The following is a 15,836-nucleotide window of genomic DNA, read 5'->3' as shown; positions in this document are numbered from 1 at the left end:
CAGGCACAGCAGACTGCTACAGATTATTCTGATGAACTGATGGGATGTTTGCCATGGCATACAACTGTCTATCTACAACAAGGGTGCCTCTTTTTTTGGTGGAGGGACAGAGTTTCACTCTTGTTGCCCAGGCTGGAGTGCAATGGCGTAAACTCGGCTCACCGCAACCTCCACCTCCTGGGTTCAAGCGATTCTCCTGCCTCAGCCTCCCGAGTAGCTGGGATTACAGCACGCGCCACCACGCCCGGCTAATTTTGTATTTTTAGTAGAGATGGGGTTTCTCCATGTTGGTCAGGCTGGTCTTGAACTCCTGACCTCAGGTGATCCACCCGCCTTGGCCTCCCAGTGTGCTGGGATTACAGGCGTGAGCCACCGTGCCCGGCCACAAAGGTGCCTCTTATATCCCACATCCCTACCCCATCTAACTTTGCCTGCCTGACATCTTTTCTGGGGATGGCTCCCAAGCACTTCAGATTGAATGAAAACACCTAGCAACATGGAGCTTCATGTCTCTTCTCTCCTGTTTGTTCAGCAGTGTTCTCTATCTCACTACATGGAAGTCTACCATCTACCTGGTCATTTAAGCCCAAGCCTGGGAGTCTTTGTGTTTGGCCAAGCTCATAGGGGGATCCTGGGCAGGCCTGCCAAGAATCCTCTGGACTTTCTTAGGATGAACAAATCAAGCCAAGTGCTGTGGCACGTGCCCGTGATCCCAGGCTCTTGGGAAGCTGAGGTGGGAAGATCGCTTGAGTCCATGAGTTCAAGGCTGCAGTGAGCTAATTGCACCACTGCACTCCAGCCTAGGTGACAGAGCGAGACCCCCTCTCTTAAAAGAATAAAATAAAAGGCCGGGCATGGTGGCTTACACCTATAATCCCAGCACTTTGGGAGTCCAAGGCTAGAGAATCACTTGAGCCCAGGAGTTCGGGACCAGCCTGGGCAACATGGCAAGACGTTGTTTCTACAAAATATACAAAAATTAGCTCAGCGTGGTGGTGCACACCTGTAGCTGTAAGCTATCCAGGATGGCTTAAGCTCAGGTGGTTGAGGCTGCAGTGAGCCATGACCATGCCACTGCACTCAAGTCTGGGCAGGACCCTGTCTCAAAAATGAATAAATACAAAGGATGAACAAATTATGAGAGTAAAACAGGGTTAGTCTCCTTTATCGTTGCTACACCTCCTCACCCAAAGCCAAGCAGTAGTGTAGCAGGATAAGCCGCAGACAAAACCCCTCAGACACCAAGTTAAAGAAGGAAGGGCTTTATTCAGCCGGGAGCTTTGGCAAGATTCATGTCTCCAAAAACCGAGCTCTCGGAGTGAGCAGTTCCTGTCCCTTTTAAGGGCTCACAACTCTAAGGGGGTTTGCGTGAAGGGGTCATGATTGATTGAGCAAGCAGGGGGTACGTGAGTGGGGGCTGTATGCACCGGTAGTCAGAACGGAACAGAACAGGACAGGGATTTTCACAATGCTTTTCCATACAATGTCTGGAATCTATAGATAACATAATCGGTTAGGTCAGGGGTCGATCTTTAACCAGACACAGGTCGCGGCGCCAGGCTGTCTGCCTGTGGATTTCATTTCTGCCTTTTAGTTTTTACTTCTTTCTTTGGAGGCAGAAATTGGGCATAAGACAATATGAGGGGTGGTCTCCTCCCTTAGTAGTAGTAAGCACTATAAATATTTGTGGATTTACAACCATTTCATTCAGTCTTGATGACAGCCCTGAGAAGTTGTCATTGCATCCCCTTTTATAGATGAGGATACAGTTCAGAGAGGTTAAGGTCACTGGCTAGCCACAAGCTCTGGAAGGTGAACCAAGTTCCCTCTAATCCCAAAGAATGTGTATTTTTTAGTGTGGGACAAGGGGTCTCAAAAGACAGGTGGGAGGATTCTCAGCCCTGGGAGAATAAAAGTTGGGTGAAGTTCAGAACTGCCACCTCATCAGTCAGAACTGGGCCAGTGACAGCCTGCAGAAGCTCAGCCTGCAAAGGCTTATCGGTATTCTAGGCCCTTGTTTACTTTCCCATCTTTAGTATTTTGTTCTCCTTCCCCAGGATAATCAGGAGAAAAGTGCCTGGACTTGTGTCCATATACCATGGAGGGGAGAGCTAGAGAGGCTGGGCTCTCGGGAACCACTAGAAGGAAGGAATGAGGGGGCTGCTGGTTAGGCCCACAGCTGAGACCGAGAAGGGCTCTTTGGAGTTCTCCTTCCCTTTGTAACATTAGGTAGAGGCTTAGACAACTTGATTGTTTTTCATGACCTTAAAGACAGTGGCTCCGGCCAGGCATGGTGGCTCACACCTGTTGTAATCCCAGCACTTTGGGAGGCTGAGGCGGGTAGATCGCTTGAGCCCAGGAGTTCTAGACCAGCCTGGGCAACTTAGCAAAGCCCTGTCTCTACAAAATATATAAAAATTAGCTGGGCATTGTGATGCGCACTTGTAGTCCCAGCTATCCTAGAGGCTGAGGTGGGAGGATCACCTGAGCTCAAGAGGTCAAACCTGCAATGAGCCGTGATTGTGCCACTGCACTTGAGCCAGGGCAACAGAGAGTGAGATGCTGTCTCAAACAAACAAACAAACAAACAAAAACAAGTGCTTGATGACTCCATTGGAGTCAATTATGAAGAGACCTCTTAGTGCAAGACCAGGACCTTCTAACAGCACACCTCTCGAGAAATTCGAGAAATTCCAGCACACACACAGTCTCGAGAAATTCGATTAGTTAAATCTGACAAGGGTGCGATGTTCATGTGGCCCAAACCGCCATTCTTTCTTGGTGTATTTATCCAGGCAAGATGGCTAAAGTGAGAATCCACTGAGACTGCAACAACTTCAAAGTTCACATTGTGAAATTCCTTAGCTTTGTCACTAGAAGCAACAATTTCTGTAGGACACACAAAGGTGAAATCCAAAGGATAGGGCCGGGCGCGGTGGCTCACACCTGTAATCCCACCACTTCGGGAGGCTGAGGCGGGTGGATCACCTGAGTTCAGGAGTTCAAGACCAGCCTCACCAACATGGTGAAATCCCATCTCTACTAAAAATACAAAAATTAGCCAGGCGTTGTGTCAGGCACCTCTAATTCCAGGTACTCAGGAGGCTGAGGCAGGAAAATTGGCTTGAACCCGGGAGGCGGAGGTTGCAGTGAGCCGAGATCGTGCCACTGCACTCCAGCCTGGGTGACACAGCAAGACTCTGTCTCGGGGAAAAAAAAAAAAAAAATCCGAAGGGTAAAAGAAAAGCACCAAATATTTCCCCTCAAAGTCATCAAGGCTTAGGTCTTTGAACTCTCCATTGACCATGGCTATACCCTTAAAATAGGGCTCATGCTGGGTGACATCAGGTGCACGGCATGAGGAACTGGTGCCAGAATTTTGCTTGACCGGAACCAGACCACAATATGTTTGTCAAGCTTGTTCTTCCAGAAGCAGCAGGCCTGAGGGCTGCAGTGGCAGAAATGCCCCAAGGAATGGCACTCACATGCCGGGCAGCTGATGCTCAGAGTAACCTTCCCACAGCAGCCACGATCTTCAGTGCATGTGTGTTTTTGTTTTTTTGAGACAGTGTCTGTCTCTGTCGCCCAGGCTGAAGTGCAGTGGCACAACCTCAGCTCAGTTTAGCCTCAGCCTCCCAGGCTCAAGCCATCCTCCCACCTCAGCCTCCTGAGTAGCTGGGACTACAGGCGTGTACCACCATGCCCAGCTAATTTTTGTAATTTTTTGGATAGAAATGGGGTTTCGCCATGTTGCCCAGGCTGGTCTTGAACTCCTGGGCTCAAGCGATCCTCCTGCCTCGACTTCCCAAAGTGCTAGGATTACAGGTGTGGTGGCACCTTGTCTCTAAAAAAAATCAATCATTAAATAAGAAAAGAAAATAGCTCTCCTCCCCCTCTGATTATAACAACACATTACCAAAGTTACTGGTGCTTACATGGGGTTGAATGGAGTTATGATGGATATTTCATTTAATGTTGTTCTTCAATGTTTTAATTTTTTACAACAGACTTAAAAATTTTTTAAATACATGTGGCCAGGCGTGGTGGCTCACACTTGTAATCCCAGCACTTTGGGAGGCCAAGGCGGGTGGATCATCTGAGGTCAGGAGTTCAAGACCAGCGTGACCAACCTGGAGAAACCCCATCTCTAGTAAAAATACAAAATTAGCCGGGCGTGGTGGCACATGCCTGTAATCCTAGCTACTCCAGAGGCTGAGGCAGGAGAATCACTTGAACCTGGGAGGTAGAGGTTGTGGTGAGCTGAGATCGCACCATGGCACTCCAGCCTAGGCAATAAGAACAAAACTCTGCTTCAAAAAAAAAAAAAAAAACATGTAATTGGCCGTACGCAGTGGCTCACGCCTGTAATCCCAGGACTTCGGGAGGCTGAGGCAAGTGGATTACTTGAGATTAGGAGTTTGAGACCAGCCTGGCCAACATGGTGAAACCCCGTCTCTACTAAAAATACAAAATTTGGGCTGGGCACAGTGGCTCACGCCTATAATCCCAGCACTTTGGGAGGCCAAGTGGGGGTGGATCACTGAGATCAGGAGTTCGAGACCAGCCTGGCCAAACTGGTGAAACCCTGTCTCTACTAAAAATACAAAAATTAGCTGGGTGTGGTGGTGGGTGCCTGTAATCCCAGCTACCTGAGAGGCTGAGGCAGGAGAATCACTTGAACCCAGGAGGCAGAGGTTGCAAGAACCAAGATCGCGCCATTGCAGCCTGGGCGACAGAACGAAACTCCGTCTCAAAAAAACAAAAACAAAAACAAAACAAAACTTAGCAGGGCATGGTGATGCACACCTGTAATCTCAGCTACTCGGAAGGCTGAGGCACAAGAATTGCTTCAACCTGGGAGGTGGAGGTTGCAGTGAGCTGAGATCATGCCTGTGCACTCCAGCCTGGCGGCAGAGTGAGACTCCGTCTCAAAAAACAGAAAAATACATGTAATGCTCCTTGTTAAACATCTTAGATAATATAGGAAGATACAACGAAACAAGTAATAATTATCTATAATACCATTTTCCGAGGTTACCATTGTTAATATGGGATATATTTTCTTCCCCACATTTTTCTCACATATTTTTTATGTGTATGCATTTTTTTTCCAAAAAAAAAAAAAAAAAAAATGGATGATAGGCTGTTTTTCTTTTTTTTTTTTTTTTTTTTTTTTTTTTGGTTGAGGGGTGGAGTTTTACTACTCTGTCGCCCGGGCTGGAGTGCTGAGTGCAATGGCATGATCTTGGCTCACCACAACCTCCACCTCCTAGGTTCAAGCAATTCTCCTGCCTCAGTCTCCCAAGTAGCTGGGATTACAGGTCGCACACCACCATGCCTGGCTAATTTTTGTGTTTTTTTTTTTTTTTTTTAGTGGCGACGGGGTTTCACCATGTTGGCCAGGCTGGTCTCAAACTCCTGACCTCAAGTGATCCTCACCTTGGCCTCCGAAAGTGCCAAAGTACTGGGATTACAGGCGTGAGCCACCGCGCCCAGGTTTTTTTTTTTTTGAGACAGTCTGGCTCTGTTGCCCAGGCTGGAGTGCAGTGGCTCGATCTTGGCTCACCACAGCCTTCACCTCGCGGGTTCAAGCGATTCTCCTGCCTCAGCCTCCTGAGTAGCTGGGATTACAGGTGCCTATCACTGTGCCTGGCTAATTTTTGTATTTTTAGTAGAGGCAGAGTTTTGCCATGTTGGCCAGGCTGGTTTAGAACTCCTGATGTCAGGTAATCCACCCGCCCCGGCCTCCCACAGTGTTGGGATTACAGATGTGAGCCACCACACCTGGCCGTCTGTTTTTCATTCTGCTTGTTTTACTTGGCAATGGGGAACATCTTTCTATTCAATAGATTGATTTCTGAAAACATCACTTTTGATGGCTTCATACTGTTCTATCATGAATATACCACATATTTAGTTCACTACTATTGAACACATGGGTTCTGTTTTTGTTGTTTTCAAAATGTTATGAAGGATACAGTAGAGAATATTTGTGTGATTAATCTTTGGGTGCATCCATTATTCTGTTCTTGGGATACATTTTGAGAAGTGGAATTGTTGGGCAATTCCTCTTAACGTATTTCTAGGGTGTTTGATAAATATTGTCTGGCCATATGAAAATGTTTGCCATTTCTCATATGTAGTATTTGACTGACTTTCAGGACAGGAAAATGTCACCCAAGCGCATAGCTAAAAGAAGGTCCCCCCCAGCAGATGCCGTCCCCAAAAGCAAGAAGGTGAAGGGTAAGTTGGCCTTGGCCTCTTTGTGGGTACAGGTGGCCCCTTGAAACCCTAAGAACCCGGGACTGGGCTCCTTTCTTCCTGACGCTTGAAGCTGAAGGGTGTGGATGTGCAGAGACCCCACCCAGCTGGAAGGTTTCCTGTAGCTCATCGAATCCTACCCTCTGGGAATCACAAAGTGGGCAGAAACTCCTCTCAAGGCACTCAGGCAGCACTGGCAAAAAAAAAAAAAAAAAAAACTAGACCCTAGGGCTTCACCCCAGGCAGTGATGCATTATGGTTAGGACCACTGACTTTCCAACACGGGTTCAAGTCCTTGCTCTGCCACTTTCTAGCTGCTGGGCAAGTCACTTAATCCCGCAGTTTGGATTATCAACTTCTTAAAATGGAGGCAGCCAGAGCAGCGCCACCCTCTCTGGGCTGTGTGAGGATGAGATGAGATAATGGCCTGGCAGCATTTGAGGGAGGTGGCTGTGGTTTCCTCTGTCCTGGGACCCCAGAGGGGGACAGGGAGGAGAGAAAAACCGGCACCAAACTGGGAGGGGAAGTGTGGACCCACGCTCAGACAGTGTCTGTCTTTTGCAGACGCGAGGGCCGCTGCCTCCCGCCGCGTTCCTGGCGCCCGCTCCTGTCAAGGTGCCTGCGGGCCGAGCCCTCCCGACCAGAAAACCCGACCAGGTGGCTCCGCGCCCGGGGCGCCCTCTGTGCTGCCAGCGCAGGCTCCTCAGCGGTGGCCGCATCCTCGGGGGAGGGGCTGGGCGCCATTGGCTGCCCGGGGCTGCGGGTTGGGGGGCCGCCTTTGGCCCACAGAGGACCCCGGGCCGCCCACCGGTTGGCGCGCCCCTCCTGCCTCTCCACTGGATGGCCGAGGGAAGAGTCCGTTTCTGCAGTGGATTTGCCCGGGAGCTGAACTTATTCACTGGCGGACGGCCTGGGCATGGAGGAGGGCTTGGATGGAGATTGGGGACTGTTCTCTGACCCACGTAGTCTCCCTTGCTTTCGGTGCAGATTCTGCTATTATAATTAGCTTTCTGCGGGGCAAGGTGGCTCACGCCTGTCAGAAGATCGAGACCATCCTGGCTAACATGGTGAAACCCCGTCTCTACTAAAATACAAAAAATTAGCCTTGCGCGGTGGTGCGTGCCTGTAGTCCCAGCTACTCAGGAGGCTGAGGCAGAGGAATCGCTTGAACCCGGGAGGCAGAGGTTGCAGTTAGCCAAGATCCACCACTGCACTCCAGACTGGTGACAGAGGGAGACTCCGTCTCAAAATAACAATAATAATAATTAGCTTTCTTTTCTTTCTTTCTTTTTTTTTTTGAGATCGAGTCCCCAGTCTGTCGCCCAGACTGGAGGGGACAGTGGCACGATCTCGGCTAACTGCCACCTCCGCCTCCCAGGTTCAAGTGATTCTCCTGCCTCAGCCTCCCGAGTAGCTGAGATTACAGGCTACTGTTGGCAAGGCTGGTCTCTAACTCCTGACCTCAATTGATCCACCCGCCTTGGCCTCCCAAAGTGCTAGGATTACAGGTGTGAGCCACCGCACCCAGCCCCTCTTGCCCGCTCCACCAAGATTCATTTCATGTCTCCTTGTTTCCCTTTCTCCCCTTTCACGTGAATAATGTGCTCAGTTCTTAATCTCCACAAAAATTCTGTGAGAGAGGTACTTTTGTTGTCCCCATTTCACAGATGACAAAACTTAGAAAGTTCATACTAACGGTCGGTGGCAGAGCAGGGATGTCCACACAGGTTTGTCTGATCCCAGAGCCTGTGACCTCTCCTCGCTGTCGTCATCCTCTACACTCAGGGTCTGTCTTCTTCACCCTTCAGTCTCGCACAGGTCCCACAGCACAGAACCCGGCTTGGTGCTGACACTAGGCCAGGGCGACGTGGGCCAGCTGGGGCTGGGTGAGAATGTGATGGAGAGGAAGAAGCCGGCCCTGGTATCCATTCCAGAGGATGTTGTGCAGGCTGAGGCTGGGGGCATGCACACCGTGTGTCTAAGCAAAAGTGGCCAGGTAGGTGTTGGGGACTGGCACAGGGTTGGACAAGGCCTGGGGTTGGGTGGCTTGTGGCAGGGCTTTTGAACCACACATGTTCACTGTGGAAATGGAGCTGGCTAGTCAAGTGGGGAGTGGCCTACATGAGAATGGACTGCGAGGCCAGACTTTGCATTAATCAGGGCATCTTGGGCACAGGTCTATTCCTTCGGCTGCAATGATGAGGGTGCCCTGGGAAGGGACACATCAGTGGAGGGTTCGGAGATGGTCCCTGGGAAAGTGGAGCTGCAAGAGAAGGTGGTACAGGTGTCAGCAGGAGACAGTCACACAGCAGCCCTCACTGAGGATGGCCGTGTCTTCCTCTGGGGCTCCTTCCGGGTAAGGCTGGGTCTGGAAGTCTGCATGGTCCCTGAAAGACAGAATTAACTGGCGGGGCCCCAAAGATAATCCACTTCAATGCCCCCGTGGTACTTACTGGTGGGGAGATGAAAGCCCACAGGTAGAGCTGAGGCCCAGACCCAGGACTCTAGCTTCCTCATGTGGGCCTGTCCACGCCACTGGCTGCTTCCTTGAATCCGATGTCATCAAGTGTCTGTCCTGGGAAGTGAGTGGGTCAAGGATGTCCCTGGGTTGAGGCTGATCCAGGAGGCCTGCTGTCTTCACCCATCTCCCTGACTTCTGTCTCCCCCTCACCTTGCCAGCACTGCCTCTTCCACACTTCCCAGAGGCTTGGATGGGGCAAGGAGGTGTGGAGGCAGGGATTGTCGCATCTCAGAGTTTCCAAGGTACAGAGGAGTGTAGTTTAAAAAACAGATTCTGTTTTTTTGTTGTTGTTGTTGTTGTTTTGTTTTGAGATGAAGTTTCACTCTTGTTGCCCAGGCTGGAGTGCAATAGCGCAATCTTGGCTCACCACAACCTCTGCCTCCCAGGTTTAAGTGATTCTCCTGCCTCAGCCTCCCAAGTAGCTGGGATTACAGGCATGCGCCACCACGCCTGGCTAATTTTGTATTTTTAGTAGAGACGGGGTTTCCCCTGTTGGTCAGGCTGGTCTCGAACTCCCAACCTCAGGTGATCCACCCGCCTCTGCCTTCCAAAGTGCTGGGATTACAGGCATGAGCCACCGTGCCCGGGGCCAAATTCTGTATTTAAATTGTTTTCTTTTTTTCTTTTTTTTTTTGAGATGGAGTCTCGCACCATTGCCCAGGCTGGAGTGCAGTGGCGAGACCTCACTGCAACCTCCACCTTCCGGGTTCAAGCGATTCTTCTGCTTCAGCCTCCCAAGTAGCTGGGACTACAGGCGCATGCCTGTTGGTCAGGCTAGTCTCAAATTCCTGACCTCAAGCCATCTACCCTCCTCAGCCTCCCAAAGTGCTGGGATTACAGGCGTGGGCCACCACACCCGGCCTGATGGGTGTTTCCTTATCACATCTATTTTGAATTTTTCATGGAGAATTTCCAACACATGAAAGTAATCAGAATTGGGCCAGGCTCGGTGGCTCATGCCTGTAATCCTAGCACTTTGGGAGGCCGAGACGGGCGGATCACGAGGTCAGGAGATCGAGACCATCCTGGCTAACATGGTGAAACCCCGTCTCTATTAAAAATACAAAAAATTATCCGAGCGTGGTGGCGGGTGCCTGTAGTCCCAGCTACTCAGGAGGCTGAGGCAGGAGAATGGCTTGAACCCGGGAGGCGGAGCTTGCAGTGAGCCAAGATCGCGCCACTGCACTCCAGCCTGGGGGACAGAGCGAGACTCTGTCTCAAAAAAAAAAAAAAAAAAAGCCAGGCGCGGTAGCTCACGCCTGTCATCCCAGCACTTTGGGAGGCCGAAGCAGGCGGATCACCTGAGGGGTCGGGAGTTTGAGACTGGCCTGACCAACATGGAGAAACCCTGTCTCTATTAAAATTACAAAATTAGCTGGACATGGTGGTGCATGCCTGTAATCCCAGCTACTCAGGAGGCTGAGGCAGGAGAATTGCTTGAACCTGGGAGACGGAGGTTGCAGTGAGCTGAGATCACGCCATTGCACTCCAGCCTGGGCAACAAGAGCGAAACTCCGTCTCAAAGAAAAAAAAAAAAGAAAGAAAGTAATCAGAATTATATTTTTTCTTTTCTTTTTCTTTTTTTTTTTTTTTTTTTGAGACAGAGTCTTGCTCTATCACCCAGGTTGAAGTGCAATGACACAATCTCGGCTCAGTGCAACCTCTGCCTCTTGGGCTCAAGTAATTCTCCTTCCTCAGCCTCCCGAGTAGCTGGGACTACAGGCATGCGCCACCACACCCAGCTAATTTTTGTATTTTTAGTAGAGACGGGGTTTCACCATGTTGGCCAGGCTGGTTGTGAATTTCTGATCTCAGGTGATCCGCCCATCTGGGCCTCCCAGAGTGCTGGATTGCAGGCCTCAGCCACCACGTCTGGCCTCTTTTCTTTTTTCTTTTTTTTGAGATGGAGTCTCGCTTTGTCGCCCAGGCTGGAGTGCAGTGGCGCGATCTCGGCTCACTGCAAGCTCTGCCTCCCGGGTTCACGCCATTCTCCTGCCTCTGCCTCCCGAGGAGCTGGGACTACAGGCGCCCATCACAACGCCCAGCTAATTTTTTGTAGTTTTTGGTAGAGACGGCGTTTCACCGTGTTAGCCAGGATGGTCTCGATCTCCTGACCTCGTGATCGCCCGCCTTGGCCTCCCAAAGTGCTGGGATTACAGGCGTGAGCCACCGCGCCCAGCCTCTTTTCTTTTTTAATTAGAGACAAGATCCTGCTCTGTCACCCAGGCCAGAGTGCAATGGCATCGTCTTAGCTCATTGCAACCTCAACTTCCTGGGCTCAGGTGATTTCTTCCACCTCAGCCTCGAAAGTAGCTGGTACTATAGGCTTGTGCCACCACTCCCAGCTAATTTTGTAGTTTTTGTAGGGACAGGGTTTCACCATGTTGCCCAAGCTGGTCCTGAGCTCAAGAGATCTGCCCGCTTGGGCCTACCAAAGTGCTAGGATTACTGGCATGAGTTACCATGCCTGGCCCAGAATAGTATATTGAATGCCTGTTTACTTGCCACACAGTTTCAATGATTATCAGCTTGTGGCCAGGCTTGTTTATCACTATTTGCATCCACTCTCTGACTCCTTGATTATTTTAATGCAAGTCGCAGACCATAAATGATTTCATTCATAAGTATTTGAGTATGTGGCCCAGCTCCTGCCCACTTCTCCATCCCCATCTGGTGCCACTGCTCTTCTGGATTTCACTGGCACGGGGCAGGCAGGACTGGCTGATAAGTGCCCTGTCCCTCCCTTCTAGGACAATAACGGTGTGATTGGGCTGTTGGAGCCCATGAAGAAGAGCATGGTGCCCGTGCAGGTGCAGCTGGATGTGCCTGTGGTAAAGGTGGCCTCAGGTGGGTCTGGGGGCACTTGCTTAGGGCAGGAGTTGGAGGACCTTGTTCTGGGGCTGGCCTAGCCTTGGGCCTTACAGTTGTGGCCTGCATCCCTTACCTTTTCATCCTTAGGAAACGACCACTTGGTGATGCTGACAGCTGATGGTAACCTCTACACCTTGGGCTGCGGGGAACAGGGCCAGCTAGGCCGTGTGCCTGAGTTATTTGCCAACCGTGGTGGCCGGCAAGGCCTTGGTAAGTGGCCTTGGTACCTCCAGCAGGGCAAATTGGCAGGCCACCCCCACAGTGAAGGCCAAAGGCAGGAAGGATTTGCTGTGGTCAGGCTTGCATCAGATGGACTTGTGGTGTCGGTTAGGACTTTGGAGACAGACAGCTCTGGTAGTTTTGCCACCTACTGTCTATGGGACTCTGAACATAGTTTCTTCATCACTAAATCTACCTACCTGTAAACCTACCTCATTAGGTTGCTGTGAAGTTAAATGAGTTAATGAGAAGAATATCAGGCAGATGGTAAGTTCCATGTAAATGATACCTGTAATGACTGTGAGAATCTGAGCAAGGCACTTGTATTCTCTTGATCTCAGTTTCCTTTTCTATAAAATAGGGATAAGAGTCCTACTTAACCTCTGAAGAGTTTTTATAATGGAGGAGAATTAAACTCGGGGCAGAGAGAAGCCATGTGTGTCTGTCTGTCACTGACCGTGGCTTTCCCTCTGCCTGCAGAACGGCTCCTGGTCCCCAAGTGTGTGATGCTGAAATCCAGGGGAAGCCGGGGCCACGTGAGATTCCAGGATGCCTTTTGTGGTGCCTATTTCACCTTTGCCATCTCCCATGAGGGCCACGTGTACGGCTTTGGCCTCTCCAACTACCATCAGCTTGGTGAGCCCCGAGCCCAGCTTCAGGCGTGGCCCAGTGGCCTGCGTTTCTGTCCTGGCTCTGCCACTGTTCATTGTGCATCCTTTGCGGGGTCGTCTAACCCCTCCAAGCCACAGTTTTGTCATCTGTAAAGTGAGAATGTCCATATCCTGATGGGAGGTGGCCTCACTGTGGGAGGGGATTGAGAAGGGCAGCTCTCAGAACACCTTCACCCCTGATGGCTCTGGCCTTTCCCCCAGGAACTCCGGGCACAGAATCTTGCTTCATACCCCAGAACCTAACATCCTTCAAGAATTCCACCAAGTCCTGGGTGGGCTTCTCTGGTGGCCAGCATCATACAGTCTGCATGGATTCGGAAGGTAGGGCCTTTATGTCCTTCTCTAGTTTGGGGGTGGAGTGTACCCTGGCCTAGGCCTAGCCAGATTCCTGATACCGTGGTCCTTGGATCCTGGGTCTGTTCCATGGGTTGTGCCACACATGGGTCCATGAGAGTCACCCTCATCCTCCTAGAGTCCTGGTGCTCTTCCAAGTGTGAGTTCAACGGGGGCCCATGTGGATTCTCCTAGGCCTCCTCCAAAACTGGGAGGAGACACTGCAGATCTCATTCTGATCACCCTGGGAGCAGGGACACACTTCCATGGACAGAGGGACTCACCTAGCCTGCCACCCATTTTGCCTGTAGCACGCCCTCTGCTATTGCTCATCTCTCTCCCTCCTCCCACAGGAAAAGCATACAGCCTGGGCCGGGCTGAGTATGGGCGGCTGGGCCTTGGAGAGGGTGCTGAGGAGAAGAGCATACCCACCCTCATCTCCAGGCTGCCTGCAGTCTCCTCAGTGGCTTGTGGGGCCTCTGTGGGGTATGCTGTGACCAAGGATGGTGAGTGGGGCTGCCTACACTCTTGTCTAGTTGGGACCTGGGGGTCATGGTTCTTACCCAGTTCTCCAATAGGCTGTGATGTCCACTCTCGGGGGAGCCGAGGTGCAGAGAGCAGTGTTTGTGATGGCACTTTGTTCCTGCTTCTCAGAAGTTCTGGCATTGATGAATATGAAATGAGTACACAAATTATTTTAGTAAAGGTGACTTATTATGCAGAGGAGAGAAATAGCAAAGAGTGAGATATCACTGAGGCCTAAGGAGGCAATGGGACTGGAACCCAAGTCTCCAGACTCCTAACCCAGGCTGCTGTCTCCCTCAGGGTGACCCCTTCATATATCACCTTGTATGTTCCCGCTTCCCAGGGACTTCTACTTAGAATCTAAATCAGGAAAAAAAAAAAGGCTTAATAGTTAGAGTTGTAGCAAGTATAGCAGAGGAGGGTGTGAACAAGTGACCACCAAAGCCTGAGTGGGTGAGGGGGACAGCCATGGAGGTCCTGTAGAAGCCTGGAGCTGGCAGAGATGCTCGACCTGAGATTATCTGGGAAGACTTCCTCAGGAAGTGGGGCTTGCACTGTACCTTGAAGGTTCCATTCTTTGTGAAAAGCAAAGAATGCCATTCCAGGCAGAGGAACATCAGGGCAGTCTCAAAGGTGGCTGGTCCTGGGAACAGAGGGTGGGGTAGGACCTTGAATGCCACGCCTAGGAGCAGCCTTTGGCAGTGTGTAGGGACTGTGGTCTCTGGTTTACAGAGTTCTTTTTTATCCATCATCTCCTTGGGTTCTCCCAACTTCCCTGAACTCCCAGAGTCTGGGACCTTGCCAAGCTGCTATTGGCCAAGGCCACAGTCCACGCCCATGTCCCAGGTTTCTCCTGCTACAGAAAGGTGGGCTGGGGATCCTGGAGACAGCTGTACCCATTTCTCTCTCTTGCAGGTCGTGTTTTTGCCTGGGGCATGGGCACCAACTACCAGCTGGGCACAGGGCAGGATGAGGACGCCTGGAGCCCTGTGGAGATGACGGGCAAACAGCTGGAGAACCGTGTGGTCTTATCTGTGTCCAGCGGGGGCCAGCATACAGTCTTATTAGTCAAGGACAAGGAACAGAGCTGATGAAGCCTCTGAGGGCCTGGCTTCTGTCCCGCACAACCTCCCTCACAGAACAGGGAAGCAGTGACAGCTGCAGATGGCAGTGGGCCTCTCCCCAGCCCTGAGCACTGTGTCAGTTCCTGCCTTTTCTCATCAACAGAACAGAATCCTTTTCCTCTTTTTCTTCCTCCTCTTTGGAATTTTCCTGGGACCTACAGAATAAAGGCGGGGGGATGGACAGGGGGTTTTCAGAAGGAACATGGCTCACTCAGAGCTATATGGTTAGATGTTTCTCCCCTTTTCCCTACCTTCCATGGTCCTGGTTGGCCCTGGCTTTGCCTACTAGAAAACCAAAACTGCCCTCCTGGGGTTTCGTGCCCACTCTCTGAGAAGTTGGGGCTCCATCAAGCCCCATTCTAGTCATGTGCCCCTTTCCTGTCCCTAACAGTCCACAGGCAAACAAATGGTACAGTCATAAGAGCCATCTGTCATGGACCCACGCCCAGAGGAACATGCAGAAAAAAGCAGAGCTGCGTGGCTGTGGGCAACTGTAAGCCAAATATTTGGCTCAGAACAGGTGTCCATGGGACAAAAAAGAACGATCCTCCACTTGACCAAGAAAAAAGTGATTCTCCCAGAAGCACAAAGCATACTCTTGCCTCTCAGGCATTGCTTGTGTACATCATACCCATCCATTAGGCTTCACGTGCAGCCAAGGGCCTGGAATCGCAAAGAGAAGCCACGCTGGGCAGAGCAGAGCAGGGTATGGGGTGGGGAGAGAGGGTGGAGGGTTTTGTAAACAAACTTAACAGCAATATTGAAAGGGGGGGATTGAGGGAGGGACAGAGTGTTAGAGGGCCAGAGACTAGTCCTGAGATGGAAACAGCAACTTGTACAGTGGCTGAGAAAATAGGATATAGTTTTGATTTTTTTTAATTGTAAAATATTTTGGAGGGAGAACAAAATCTTTTAACATTTTGAATAAATTTAGAGTTTTATAAAATAGGCCACTTGTTTTCTACACATTCCCTGCTTTTTAAGGGAGCACATATTATGTGCCAGGCACTGCTGGGAAAGACAGAATAAACTAAACCTGGTGTTGAGGCTACAACTTAAGTGATGTCAAGATGTCCTGAGGTGCCAGCCAGCTGTCAGTGTGACTGTAACAAAGGCTTCAAATCTGTCAAGAAGTAAGGAAAAGTTTTGTTTGAGTATTTCTGTTTTGGGAGTCACTGGATTATTTTAAAATGCTGCATAGTACAGTAGAGGCAGGGTGGATCTTTTAATGCCAAACCAAGATTTTTTTTTTTTTTTTGAGACAGAGTTTTTCTCGTCGCCCAGGCTAGAGTGCAATGGAGCGATCTTGGC

General features: G+C 50.5%; 1 protein-coding gene across 3 annotated transcripts in view; it reads left to right on the top strand.

Annotated features, from left to right (window-relative positions):
• Positions 1-15,471, top strand: part of RCC1 (regulator of chromosome condensation 1) — a 34,860-nt gene extending 19,389 nt beyond the window's left edge. The window contains exons 6-15 of one of the 3 annotated variants that reach the window (XM_063667123.1): positions 6,162-6,243; positions 6,826-6,918; positions 8,070-8,257; positions 8,438-8,617; positions 11,533-11,629; positions 11,741-11,863; positions 12,353-12,508; positions 12,745-12,864; positions 13,230-13,382; positions 14,317-15,471. In XM_063667123.1, coding sequence (XP_063523193.1) covers positions 6,162-6,243; positions 6,826-6,918; positions 8,070-8,257; positions 8,438-8,617; positions 11,533-11,629; positions 11,741-11,863; positions 12,353-12,508; positions 12,745-12,864; positions 13,230-13,382; positions 14,317-14,492 — 1,368 coding nt within the window. In that variant the 3' untranslated portion in view covers positions 14,493-15,471. The remainder of the gene's footprint in view (positions 1-6,161; positions 6,244-6,825; positions 6,919-8,069; positions 8,258-8,437; positions 8,618-11,532; positions 11,630-11,740; positions 11,864-12,352; positions 12,509-12,744; positions 12,865-13,229; positions 13,383-14,316) is intronic. The other 2 variants (XM_063667124.1, XM_063667125.1) reach the window with 2 other exon arrangements.
• The last annotated feature ends 365 nt before the right edge of the window (positions 15,472-15,836 follow it).

The sequence above is a fragment of the Pongo pygmaeus genome, chromosome 1 (assembly GCF_028885625.2).
Source record: "Pongo pygmaeus isolate AG05252 chromosome 1, NHGRI_mPonPyg2-v2.0_pri, whole genome shotgun sequence".
NCBI classification, from domain to species: domain Eukaryota; kingdom Metazoa; phylum Chordata; class Mammalia; order Primates; family Hominidae; genus Pongo; species Pongo pygmaeus.
This window is presented reverse-complemented; position numbering and strand designations above follow the sequence as displayed.